Below are 14,537 nucleotides of genomic sequence, written 5' to 3' on the forward strand. Positions count from 1 at the left end.
GCCTAGCCCTGGGCTCCTATGCTCCTCATGGGGCAATATAGGACTGGATGATGATGATGAGAGATGGTATGGGGCATAAGGGCTTAACCCCTTCTTTACCGACCCCTCCCCCCAGTGTAAACATTACGTTTACCCCCCATACTGACCTGATAGTTCCCCCTCCCGTAGTGTGAGGGGTAGTGTATATTTTTTGCCTCGTCGAAACCATTCACTCTTTTTTTATTTGTTTGTATACTGATGATCACATAAACCCAGCATGATGTTGGTAATAAAAAAATATTATAAAATAAATCATTACGGTATATAAGTTTACATATCTTATGCTAAAGTACTGTTACCCAGGTAAGTACTGTACAAACTGGCTTGAAAAAAATGTCCTGCACAGATTGATGGCTTATTTATTTACCTTGTAAGCTGAGCATGAAGTGTGTGGACACATGTGATGGTGATGGCGACCTTGACCCACTTGTTGCCGAGAGTGCAGCGTCACTAAGCTCGCTACTAATTTCCTCCTCCTCCTCACTCACATCAACTTCGCTATCATTTTCAGGATCACAGTCATCTACTGACACTTCAGACACTGCTGCATCATCATCTGATACATCTAAATAAGTATCCTCATGAGGAATAAACTCGTCACTATCGGAATCTGCCAGAGACGCCATGAGAGAAAATTATCCTGTACACCCTCTCTCGTGGTCAAGTGCGTGGTAACTGACTCTCTCAGGTAGGCCAAGGGGTGTAAACTTTGCCGTATGTCACAAGAAAATATAATACAATATCTGCAGTAGAAATTATAAATAAAATAATGATTGGTCTAAAAGAGGTTACATCACAGATGAGTGAGCAAGCCATTGGTGCCACCGCAACTCAGTCATGACGTATCTTATGATGTCAGAATTCGTCAGAACTTCGTCACAGTCTTTGTTGTCAAAATACAGAGCTGTTGCTAACCCGAGGTCCTCAGAAACAGCCTTACCGGGCTCCCCTGAGGCCCATAAGCTGCCATTCATTAGAAGGTGTACCAGCGTACAACGGTAGCAGTTCTGGTGTCTCACGGGTGTTTACTGGCCACGTACGGGGGTACATCAAAACACATTTTCGGTAAAGAAGGGGTTAAGAGTAAATGCAGATAAAACAAAGTGATAGTATCTACGGCTAGAGGCAGTACTGTCAAAGAAGAGGGAGAGTGGCCATGTGAGATTTGTCACAAGGACGAGGGAAGTAACTCCATCTTGTGCAGTGTTTGTGATAAGTGGGTGCATAAAAGATATAGTGGTATTAGAGGTAGAGTGCGAGATAATGCTGATTTCATGTGTGTGGTATATAGAGGAGAGCATGTAGATATTGCCAGGTGTGAAAGGATTCGACTTGCTGGTGAGTCTCTTCAGTGTGTGGAAGAGTATTATTCTTTGGCAGACATGTTATGTGCTGGAGGTGGGGGCAGGAGCTAGCTCTGTGGCTAGAGTGAGGTGTGGTTGGAAGAAATTCAGGGAGCTGTTGCCTCTCCTGACATCAAGAGGGCTCTCCCACCATGCTATGGGATCCTTGTATGCTGCGGCATGTGTTAGAAGCGTTAATGATGTATGGTAGTGAGACCTGGGCAGTGACAGAAGAGGATATTCGCAGGCTCAAACATACAGAAATGGCAATGATTAGGTGGATGTGCAGTGCGTCCTTGAGTACAAGGCCTGGGGGGGGCTGGGTTTACAATGGAAGAGTTGAGACATAGGATGAAACCGGAGTGTATTGGTGTTGTGATCAGGAGAGGTAGATTGAGATGGTTTGGGCATGTGGAGAAGATGGGGAATGATAACTGGGTGTAGAAAGTGATTAGTGTTAACATTAGGGGTTGGGTGGTGAGAGGTAGAAAAAACTTGGGAAAAGGTCAATCAGTGTGGCCTCAGGGTTAAGGGACAAACAGGGAAGCTGCCAGAGATCTAGCGGCATGGAGAGCTGCCATTAGGTGACGAAGGGAGATAAATGGAAGCATGTTGGAGCTTACGAAAACGAAAGCGATATATATATATCATCATCATCAGCCGTTTGAGTATCCACTGCAGGACAGGCCTATCCTGACCGAAGTCGGGACGATAGAGCCAATGTATCTCTACCAAGTGGCTTAGGCTGTCTAGAAGAGATTGTGTGTAGGGTGAGAAGTGCTTGTAAGTGTAAATATAGTGTTGTAGTGGCTTTGGATGTGTGTGTAGTCTGTGAACCAAGTGTAATTGGCCTGCGCAAGCCGACTGGGTGCAAGCATACTTTATAGTAAGTGACACTGGTTCAACCACAGTACCCCTTGAGTCCGCCAATGCAGTACGTGGCTGGGTGAACACTCCCAAAGTTTATTACCATGGCGGGGCGCGAACTCTGGTTCACCAGTGTACCAAACGCACACTCTACCACTGCACCACAGAGGTTCCGATATATATATATATACTGTATATATATATATATATATATATATATATATATATATATATATATATATATATATATATATATATATATATATATATATTTATCTATCATCTAATCCTATGTCGCCCCATGAGGAGTTTAGGAGCCCGGGGCTAGGCAGTTGGTCCTGACATTTAAGATGAGAGTAACCAGCCTCACTCATCTCTCTGTGGCATTACGTGAGCAATAAACCCCAACCATCCCTTAGATGTAAACCTTCACCAGCTCAATCCTATTGGAACGCAATAATTACCCACCAGGCGCCAAAATTTGGTTATATGGTTACCACCCAGCATAGTAAATGGCTTCCTGGTGTACAGGAAACCATTTGGCTTGTCACTCAGTGTTGAGTCACCCACAGGCAGAAGGAAGAGGAAAGAATGAAGGAAAGAAAGACAGATGAGGGAGTGTAAAGTCACCCGTAGGCAGAAGGATGAGGAAAAAATGAAGGAATGAAAGACAGAACAGGATGGAAGGAAAGAAGGATGGAGAAGAGGAAAGGGTAGACACCCGAGAGCAGCACTACATCGAGTGAGTGGATGGTGTCCTCTCCACATAACTACCACATGACCAGGGACATGTAATTGGGGATGCAGCTCAGGTGGTAGCTATGTGGAAAGGACATAGAACTCCCAGGAGGGGCCAACATGCACCTGACAAACACCTGGGACGGATGTAGTCAATAACATGGCAGCACTGACTGACAGTCAGCTGTGCAGGATCTAAATTTTCTGCATTTGAGTTCAGTAAGTCCATAAACTTCTTTGGCACTGAGGAAGAAGTCACAGGGAAAACTAGTTGGGAATCAAGCTCACTTCTATTTCACCCGTGTTTTCTTCCACCTCCTTCCCATTCTTGAGCAATTTCTTCAAAGACTGCATAAACAACATACAAGAGATTATTAATGTGCTATATGCAGAAAGAAATTGGTAAGAAAGAGGTGCTTGAGTGTTTCTAAGGCTAACAAGGATACAACATTAAAACTCATCCAGGCATACTAGACTTCTGGGCTAGGCAAATCAGTAGGAAAATGACTCAAGATCACATCCCATGGAAAGCTGTCATTAGGTGAAAGGATTGACACATAACAGCATGGTCAATGGTCTTTAAACCATCTGCCTCACACACCATGTCAATAAATGGAGTGGATCTGACATTATCTGGGTGGTAGGTGGGTACGCTCACCATTCACTCACTCGATGTGCTGCTATCAGGTGAATGCCCTTCCCTCTCTTCCTTCCTTCCTCTTCTGTCTTTCTTTCCTTTATTCTTTCCTCTTCCTTCTGTCTACGGGTGACTCGACACTGAGTGACAAACCAAATGGTTTCCTGTACACCAGGAAACCAATTACTATGCTGGGTGGCAATCATATATCCAACTTATGACCCCTGGTGGTTTAGTGGGTATTTAGGGAACTCCATTTGGATTGAGCCTGTGTAGGTTTATATCCAAAGGGGTGGCTGGATTTTTTTGCTCATGTAATGCACTCAGGGATGAGTGATACTGGTCACTCTCATCTTAAATGTTGGGACCGACTTGCCTAGCCCTGGGCTCCTGCACTCCTCGTGGGGTGACACAGGATTGGATGATGTACGTATGTATGTATGACTGAAAGGACCTACACATGCTAGTGTGGTCAATGGTTTCTAAACATATAGAGGACTTACATCCACTTCATACAACATGCCAATAGCTGGAGTGGAATTGGCATTATCTGAGTGAACAGTGGTGGCTGCTGTGGCATTACTGTCGTGGACGGTTGGCAGGCTGCTGTTATCACTGTTAATGGTGGTCTTGCTGTGGTGTGTTCCATTATGAGTTGACTGCCTTCCCCCGCTAATGCTGAGCTTTTCTTCAGTGGACTGTTCATATAAGTGTGATCCTCCATTCTACCGAATGAAAAAATATTATTACCACCTTTACTGAATCTTCATCTTGAAAATCAAAATGGGTTGGGTAGGATCCCTGTAAACATGAAACTATAAATTAAAGTAGTTGGGGAAGCTATCAAATAATAACCACTTCAATACTACAAATTCTATTTCATATCACTTAGAAAATCCAGAGACTAATCTTGTTCAGCAAAGACACTTTTTGACACTCTTCAATTTCCCCTTTCATTATGATATTTCTTTCATATAAGGAATAAAACAATTGAGGTGGCTAGAAGAAAATTTAAAAAAAAAAAAAAAATCTATCTATCTATCTATCTATTGCCAGACGCCTCAATCCCGTTCGGGGTGGCCACAAACAAATCGCCTCCATGTCGCCCTGTCCCCTGCCATTTCACTGCTCCGCTCCCAACTCACACCCCCCTCTCTCATATACCTCTCCACTCCATCCCTCCATCTCATCCTCAGCCTCCCCCTCCCCCTCCCTCTTCCCCCCTCCACCTCACTCTCATACACTCTCTTCGTCAGTCTTTCACCCTCCATCCTCTCTACATGGCCAAACCACCTCAGTGTATTCCTCCTAACGCTTCCTATCACATCCACATCCACACCACAACGCTCCTTTATATCCTCATTTGTCAGCCTGTCTCTCCATGTGACTCCACAGGCTCCTCTTAAATAACTCATTTCCACTGCTCTCACTCTTGACTTGTGTCCTTCCAGCAACGTCCAAGCTTCACTTCCATACGTTAGAGTTGGTATCACAATACTGTCATGTAGTAGCTTTTTCACTCCCATACTCACTTCCCTGCTTCTTATCACTGCTTTCAAGGAACCAGCAACCTTTCTTCCCTGCTGTATCCTTTCAAGCACTTCACCCTCCAAACCTCCATCCTTACTTATCACACTACCCAGGTACCTAAATAAATTCCAGTGATGGTAACAGTATTTTGTTACCACTTTCAAGATGCATTAGTCTAGGCAGCCAAAGTTAAGTATATTTAAGAGCATAAACAAATTCAAGCAATATTAAAAATATTAAAGTAAAAAACTCACAATGAAAAAATAAAACAAAAACAAAACGTACAGTATAAGTAGCAGGAACTTTGTGGGGAACTGGATTTTCTTGCATAAAGGGCGATGAGTTGAGAGGTTGCTTTGTTGGGGGGTCCATCTGGTTGATGTAGGTAGAAACTGGCTGGTTAGATGTTATAGCATGCTCACTGTATGACTGAGATGACTGGTGATAAGTGGAAGCAGAGTGGGTATAACTGGGAGCTGACTGACTGTGTGTGGGAGATAGCTGGCTAAAAGGCACTGACTGGTTGAAGGTGGGATTAGGTTGGCTGAAAGAGGGAGATGGCTGTTTCTGAGGTGGGACCAACTGATTCTGAGTCATGTGAGCCTGGCTATGAGCTAAATATGTTTGACTGATGTGGGGCTGATTATCTGCATGAATTGTTTGATGATGAGACAATGACTGAGAAAGAAATGTATCACTGCTGAGCGAGCTCTGGCTTGTGGAAGGCTTGGCACTGGTGCTGTTAGGGGGGTCATCCTGCCACTCATCTTTATCTGTTTTATCTTCATCATCTGAGTCTTGACGGGCAGGTAAGCCCTCACGAAGTAGATTTCTCACATGCCCCGTGCTGCCTCCATCCTGATGACAGTATTTATAACAAAATGTACTGTATATACCAGCAGAGCCATATATTCAGAATATGGGGGAAAAAAAAAAAAAAAACTCCTATGTGCCGCTCAGCTGGCTAGATTTACTACAGAAAATGTTAAAATTGAAAATGTAAACAGAAAATAAAAACTGAACAACAATATCACATCATGCAATAAGGGTAACACAAAAGATACAGTAGATTTTATTAAGACCTAAACATTTTTTTTCTTTCCTTTTTTTAATATGCAAGGAAGAAGGGACCAAAGGCCAGGAGCCCACTAATTGTTCCCTCCAAGAAAAAACAAAAACAAGATAACAGAGAATCAAATTCAAGATCTGTACATTTGGAAATGCCTGGACACATTACGTTTGAAAGACCGGAGATCATTGGCAGTAGGAAATACAGACAGAGGAAGACAGTTACAGAGTTGACCTGCTGCATATGTGAAGGACTGGGAGTAACAGTTAACTCTTGCATTAGAGAGTTGGACAGAAAAGGGATGAGAGTTTGTTGCTAGACAGGTGTTACGCGCTCGTTGTAATGATGGGGGGATGCAAGCAGACTGTTCAGAGGAGCAGTGACCATTGAAGCAGCAATAGAAAAGAGATAAAGATGCAAAAGTGCAGCAAAGGGACAGAGGTTGGAGGAAGCCAGTAAGAGAAGGAGAATTAATGAGACAAAAAGCTTCTCACTCCACCTTGTTGAGAGGAGCTGTATGTGGGAAGCCTCCACACACGAAAGTTGTACTATACACAGGGGCAAATAAAACCCATGTATAAAGTCAACAACTATGCAAGAGTAAAGAAGGCACGGAGTTGACTTAGCACTCTGATCTCTTGGAAGCAGATTTTACAAGAGAGGTAATACGTTCTTTCCAAGATAAATCCCGAGAGAATGAAACCCCAAGTATATTTAAAGATGATGCACGATTAAGCTGGATATTATCAAAAATTAGAGGGTACTCCTGTGAAAGATGTTGTTGGGTTGATAGATGTAAGAACGGAGTTTCTGATGCATTTAAAACAACAAGATTACTTTTACCCCTATCAGACATATGAGCCAAGTCAGACATTAGGTGTGCCATTGCCTCATCCCCTGTTTGTTGAAGTAGCTGCTGAGATATACGCTGCAGGAAATGAATGGAAAGGTGGAGGGTGGAATCATCAGCATATGAGGGGATAGGGTTAGATGTACAGCTTAGGACACTGATGAATAAATGGAAGCGAGTTGGTGATAGGTCAGAACCTTGAGGAACACCACTACTGATAGCCCAAGGAGACGAATGGTGGAAGTCTAAAACAGCAGCTACAGAACGAAGAGACCGGAAGCTAGAGATGAAGGCACTGATAGAAGGATAGAAACCGTGAGAGGGCAGTTTTGAAAATAAAGATTTATGCCAGACTCAATCGAAAGCCTTTGAGTTGTCAAGTGCAATGGCGAAACTTTCACCAAAGTCCTGAAAGGAGGATGACCAGGAGTCTGAAAAGTTGGTGAGAAGATCGTCAGTGAAGCATCCCTGGTGGAACCCATACCGGCGATCAGAAAGATGGTTATGATAGGAAAGATGTTTTTAAATTTTTCTGTTAAGAAATTACTCAAAAACTTTTGAAATACAGGATGTTAAAGCAATTGGGCAATAGTTAGAAGGTTGGGAATGGTCACCCTTCTTTGAGACAGGATGAATAGAGCAAACTTCCAGCAAGAAGAAAGGTACAAGTTGATAGACAAAGGCAAAAGAGTTTATCTACACAGGGTATATGCACAAAAGCACAGTTCTTGAGAACAACAGAAGGGACCCAATCAGGCCCATATGCCTTGTTAGTATTGAGGCCAATGATGGCAGAAAATACATCAATTAAAGAAATCTTCATGACAGTCATGAGGAAGACAGATGGGGGAAGAGATGGAGGAACAGCACTGGAATCGTCTAAGGTGGAACTGGAGGAGAAAGTCTGAGCAAAGAGTTCTGCTTTTTCAGTAGAAGAAATAGATACAGAACCATTAGAATGGAAAAGAGGAGGGAAGGATGATGAGGTAAAGTTGTTAGAAAGATTTTTGGCAAGGTGCCAGAAGGAGTGGGAAGAATTCGAGTTGGAGAGTTCAGCGCATTTAGTACCAATGAAATTATTTTTAGCAGAGTGAAGAATAGACTTAGCACGATTCTGGGTAGAAACATAAAAGAGATGAGATTCAAGTGTGCGTTGGCTCCAGCACCTTTTGTAAGCCTTTTCCTTGTTGCGGACAGCATCAGAACAAGCGTGATTAAACCAAGCATTTTTTGCATTAGTCAAAGGATATGAGAAAGGATTGTATGCTTTCATGCCCCAGAGAATAACCTCTGTAATGTGCATGGCACACCCAAATGGCTCCTGGCCATGGAAGCAATAATCATTCTGGGGAAAATCAAAGAAGTACTGCCTGAGGGCCTCCCCATCAGCAGCTTCAAAATGCCACAATCGACGTTTCTTTGGAGGGTCCACAGGCCCTACTGGAGTGATAAGACAGGTTAAAGTGACAAGATTGTGATCAGAGGAGCCCAACAGAGAGGAAAGATTAACAGAATAAGCAGCAGGATTAGTTGTATGGAAGAGGTAAGCTATACTGCACACTAATAAAATTTCAGGAATGCACAACTCATGCGGTCATTACTGTATATTTACATTGTGTTTAGGGATTTATAGTATACTACAACTACATGGCACAACTGATATGCATCGTAAGGTACTAGTGCAATAACATAATAGATCACAATATCTCATTAGGATATAGCCTTATTACACTGGTTTCACCTCAACTCTAATCTAATTTCCTATTACAGTATTTATAGGGCATAGGTAGGATCTAGAAAAAGGAAATGCAAAGGAAAATATAGGGAAGCACAAAACAATGCCCTATGAAATGGTCATACATACACATATACTATTTATACAACGAGCAAGGTTTATGTATGAATAACGACTGATTTCAATAACAAAGAAAATTACAGTGGAGTATTATAGTGAATTAGTAAAGATATAGGAAGGTTTGGTGAGATTTGTAAAAGATGAAAAATACATTAACCAGACTGTTCACACAACCTATAAAGAATTTGTAAGTAAGCCCTCAATTATCTGAACATCCATTACCTGGACGCTGTGCTCTGGCTGTTCAAAACCATTATTGGTACATTATTCCATTTTTAACTGGACAACATACATGCATCCAGGTGGAAATTATAGACGTGTGAACATTTTCATGCTTGGCCTGGTGGGAATAGCCTGGTGGCACCATCCTATCTGGCTGGGTAGTTCATCCAGCGTCTGCTAGAGACCTCCCCCCTCGGTTGTTCTCAGCTCACACATAGTGACAGTTTAGTGAACAACTCCTCTCAGACAATTGCTATGGCAGCGCACATGATGGCTTTTGTGGTTGTTTCCTACCTGCTTCAGGCCTTGCTATTCCTTGCATACCTCTTCCTAGGGTGAGTGATGATGACAGAGTCATTACTCGGACATGCCTTTGGGTCTATTACGTTGGATAATCGAGGGATTACTGTACGTAATAACAGCATAATCACACTGGTGAAAAAAGAGAGTTAATCTTACGGCAAAATAAAACAGTGCTATCAATCATGAGGAACAAAATTCACAAACCAAACTTAACCAACCACTGCAAGTTGGAAATAACAGTGAGAAACCAACCTCATGAGTTGGGGTGATGCTGACAGGCTGCTGCTGCTTGCCTGGTGGTGCTGGAGGGGAAGATGGGCCATGGATGATGTCCTGTACTGGTGTGCGGGGACTGCTTGCAGCTGAGAAGGATAGAACTGATTAATGAGTTAAATTTATTCAACTGAAAACTTTCAGATTTAATAAAGAGTTTGTAATGTGATAGGTGGGCTGCCCAATATTCACTTTATGTAATGCTACTTTCAGGTGATTCTGCATTGAATGACAAGTCAAACAGTTTCCTGTAATTCAAACTTTCAAGGGAATTATTTCCGGCAATCCTGATGCCAGACCTACAACCAAATAATGACTACTGACATGCTTCTCAACCTCGTTTGCTACAACCTACTACTGCAGTCTTCGTCAGTCTCATCCTTACTGCCTAGTATCGGAAAGGTTACTTCAGGATTAAATGCATGTGGGTCCAGCTATATGGAATCATCTCTAACTTACCCGATCCTGACCTAGTGTCTACTGAATTCCCGTTAAAAAATGTTATCAAGGCAGCTAGCCGGCTGGTTAAGAAGTAAACTGCTTATACACGTGTGACAAAAACTGACGCCTTTTTCAATGTGGGTGGCAGAATAAGAGTTGTGGGATAAAAGTGAAGATTCCTTATCCCTTTCAGCTCAGATTATGGCCAAGTGTGGTCATACTGGAGGGCCAATCTTACCAGTAACCAAGGAGACTAGTTCTTACCTAATAACATTAGCTGAACTTCAAGCAATCACAACGGATAGCTATCACTGATTCTGGGATTAATACCTTGAGAGTGAAGTGCAGCTACAAGCTTAGAGCTACACAATCACCATTCTTAGGCAGGGAACAATCAGCTGTTAGTAAATAGTTTGAGTCCAAACTAAGACTCTCATTGTTACAAATCTCATTACACATCTTTGATTTCTTTTTTCCCAACAGCCTCTGGCAACCATCAGCAGGTAGTTAAATCATTTTGGCACTTGGTTTAACTTCTGGTCCATAGAAAATCTCAACTGTGCCATGGCCAACCCCAATATGACGAGTCCTTAAGAGGATGCATGTCATTTTATGTATGTACTTTGCATATAAGTTGTAGGTATAGTCAAGCTCCATTAGGTCAAAGTAAACCAACTAAAAAGAGTACTGATGGTAAGTGACCTCTAAAACTTGAAGGTGGGGTGTGATGCTGGTTGTGGTTGTGGGCAGGTTCAGAAGCAGCTGGGGGCCAGCGAGCTGTCACACCTCTCCCTGGCACTCCTCCAGCATTCACTTCCCGGCTCTCCTCTCTGGAGGAAAACAAGAAAAATAAGAGCATAGTTTTTATTTTATCTAATGCTTACAAATGACCTTCTATACTGCATACCCTCATGATTAATGCAGGATACATTCCTAATCATCATCATCATCATCATCTAGACCTCCTTTCCCACTCCAGGGCAGGGTGAGGAGTTGCAATGTCCACACAGCTCAAATTTGCACAATCCAATAGGCCACGCTTCCATTCACTCATCATTCAAGCCCCCGGAATCCTGGCTCTATCGGATACGCCAAAAACATACACCACCTTCTATAGCTTCACATAAACGTATCTAATAGAGTCAATCCGGATGCTGTCAAGTTAAAAAGGAGTCCCAAATCCCTGATCATCCACTTCTCACAATATTCATCTAGTCAGCTCAATCTCTTGTCAGTTCCCTAGCCTCACCAACTTCCAAACCTCTCTTCCTCACCCACTCATCCACCATATCTCTGCAACTTCTCCTTGGCCTACCTTGCCTCCTCCCTCCTTCAACTTCACTCAGATATGCCTTTTTCACCACTCTGTTGTTATCCATTCTCTCAACATGACCATACCATCTCAGTACACTCTCTTCGATTCTGGTGTCCACAGACTTCCTCACTCCATATCTTTCACAAATCACATTATTTAGCATCCTATCCACTCTCTGTGTTCCACATAAATTCCTCAGCAGTCCCATCTCCACTGCTCTCACTCCTGACTTTTCATTTTCATGCCACACCACAGTCTCACATCCATATGTTAAAGTTGGCACTAACACTCCTTCATGTAAGCCTCGTGCAGCTGCAACTCTCAAGCCTCTGTTGTTTATCAAGGCCTTCATTGCACCAGCTACTTTCCTTCCCTGTGTCACTCTACCTTCCACATTCTTTTGCACATTTTCCTCTCTTTTCTATCACTGTACCCAGGTATTTGAACTGTCTCACCAATTCCAGTCTCTCTCCATTCACTGTAACATCACACTGGGAGTCACCTTCTCTCTCAATAACCATCACTTTACTCTTTTCTACATTTACTCTCAAGGCACGATGCTCACAGACATCAGCAAAACTCTAAACTAGTCTACCAAGTTCTTGTCCGGTATTTGCAAGTAGTACTGCATCATCAGCACACAACAAATCTGAGATATTCCATCTATCACCATTCATTACCAACGCCATCCCCCCTCTCCATTCCTCGTGTTTTTACTTCTCTCATCACCCCATCCATATATATACAAATACAGACATATATATATATATATATTGAACAACCACGGGGACATCACACAACCTTGTCACACACCCGCACCGATTGTGTAACCATTCACTGAGATGCCCATTAACCCTTACACATGCTTCACTACCATCATGAAAACTCTTGACAGCACCTAGCACCTTACCATCTACACTGTACAATCGCAAAACCCTCAACAATCCTTCTTTGTCCACTTTGTCGTATGCTTTTTCCAGATCCACACGAGCCTCCTCCACCATCTGTCTCCCTGCAAATATTTGATCCAAACATGCTCTGCCACTCCTAAAGCCACCCTGTTCATCACTCATTAGGACTTCTGATATCTCTCTTAATTTCTCTATAATAATTCTTCCATATAACTTCCCTACCACATCAATAAACTTATGCCACGATAATTCTAGCACTCACTTCGCTCATCTTTATTTTTGTACAGAGGTACAATCACAGCTCTTTTCCACTCTGCTGGCACAGTTTCACTCATCCATGTCTTGTTACATATCTCCAACAAGCACTTCATTCTGCTCTTCCCACTACACTTAATCATCTCTGCATACACCTCATCAACCCCAGCTGCTTTCCCATTTTTCAGCTGTTTCACAGCGCTCTTCACCTGTGAGAGTGTCACGTCTCCTGGCACTGCATTCCTTCTCTGCATATCCCCAAAACCAATCATGTTTACAGTCGCTCTGCTCTCTCTACAGTATTTCCATTCATCAGGCTTTCAAAATATTCTTTCCATCTGGTCCTGATTTCATCCCCACAGGTTAATAATCTACCACTTACATCCTTCATTCATCACATTTCTTTCCGCTTTCACTTCTATATTTATGCACCTCTTTCCAGAATAACATCCTATTTTCAGAGTACTGTAGTTTGCATTCATTATTCTTCCTAGATAATCATTTACCTCCTTTTTTGCTCTTCACTAGTCTCTTTATGTGCTTCTTGCTCTCAATATTCAGGTCTTATTTCAACTGAACCCCTGTCCTGTAACCACTCTAACCATTTCTTCCTCTTTTCCTCCACTGCTCTCTTAACCTCATCATCCCACCACGCCATACCTTTCTTCTTTGTTGTTACTCTTGCCAAACCACACACCGCATTTGCATTTTTAACTAGGCAATCCCCATATGCATTCCACAGGCTGTCCAGATCCATTTCTTTCCAATTCACTGATTCTAATTCCTCCCCTACTTTGGTCCTGTATTCATCTGCCATTTCTTTGATCCTCAGCTTCTTGACTGTCAGTCTTTCTCCCTGACTGCTTCTCTCTCTCTTGGTCCACCTCACTCCTCTCAGCTTCAGCTTGCATATCACAATCAAATTATCTGACAGACATCCACATTGCTCTCTCATGGCCCTCGTAACAGCAACCACTCCCAGCACCGACCTCTCTATGAGCACATAATCAATTGGGCTCCTCTCAACACGATCCTCATTCCCTCTATACCATGCATATTTAAATGCATCTTTGTGTCTGAAATACAAATTACAAATGCACAACTTCCTTTCCTGACACATATCCTTCAGACACTTCCCATTATCATTTTCTCTTGGTATTCCATTACAACCCATTATGTTATCCTCAGGACCAGTGCTTACTCTTCCATTCCTATCGCCCATTGCTTTATAGCTCCTGGGCATTTCTCCCACTGCTTCATTCAGCTCATCCCAAAACCTGTCTTTCTCTTTCTCTCACTCCTGTCCTCACACAGTGCATACACTACAATCACTGCCACTTTCACCTTCTTAAACTTGAACTTGACATACATACACCTCGAGCTGATGCACTTGTAATCTCTCATTCCACTCTGCCACACCTCATTCATCAACAAAGCAACTCCTTCCTTGCATCTGCCTCACTCATTCATGCCCAATCTTACACAGTTCACATTCCTAATACCCATGCAAATACCCAACAAGCATAAACACTCATCTTATCATGGATGTGTATAATATAAATTCAACACCTCACTTAGTTCGATAACTAATACCAAGACTCTGTCCAGTGTCATAAAATTATTATTTTTTTTTAATCACAGTCTACTATTAGTATGACCAGATGAAAGAGCATACCTTTAATTAGGTACATAGGCTACCAATTTTGGGCCATTTATATGCCATATTATAGTCTATTATAGTCATAGTGACTAAATATGAAACCATGGAAATTTCCGTAAAAGCAAATTAGTTATTTTTTCCTTCCATCAAACAACTCCACAACCCTGAAGGATATCACAGGATAGGCAATAGGAAAAACTGTGACTATGTTCAGGAAGTGGCAGATATT

The 14,537-nt window shown here is 42.4% G+C and overlaps 1 protein-coding gene across 1 annotated transcript in view; it reads right to left on the reverse strand.

The window, feature by feature from the left end:
* The window catches only part of Abp1 (Actin binding protein 1), a 135,979-nt gene that overhangs the window by 40,710 nt on the left and 80,732 nt on the right, over window positions 1-14,537 (reverse strand). Inside the window, exons 8-10 of the mRNA XM_080281657.1 lie at window positions 10,870-10,997; window positions 9,706-9,815; window positions 4,128-4,349 (exon numbers count right to left, since the gene is read on the reverse strand). Coding sequence (XP_080137783.1) covers window positions 4,128-4,349; window positions 9,706-9,815; window positions 10,870-10,997 — 460 coding nt within the window. The remainder of the gene's footprint in view (window positions 1-4,127; window positions 4,350-9,705; window positions 9,816-10,869; window positions 10,998-14,537) is intronic.

Source organism: Coenobita brevimanus, chromosome 90 (assembly GCF_032717465.1).
Source record: "Coenobita brevimanus isolate Jiangsu-jjx chromosome 90, ASM3271746v2, whole genome shotgun sequence".
Lineage (NCBI taxonomy): Eukaryota > Metazoa > Arthropoda > Malacostraca > Decapoda > Coenobitidae > Coenobita > Coenobita brevimanus.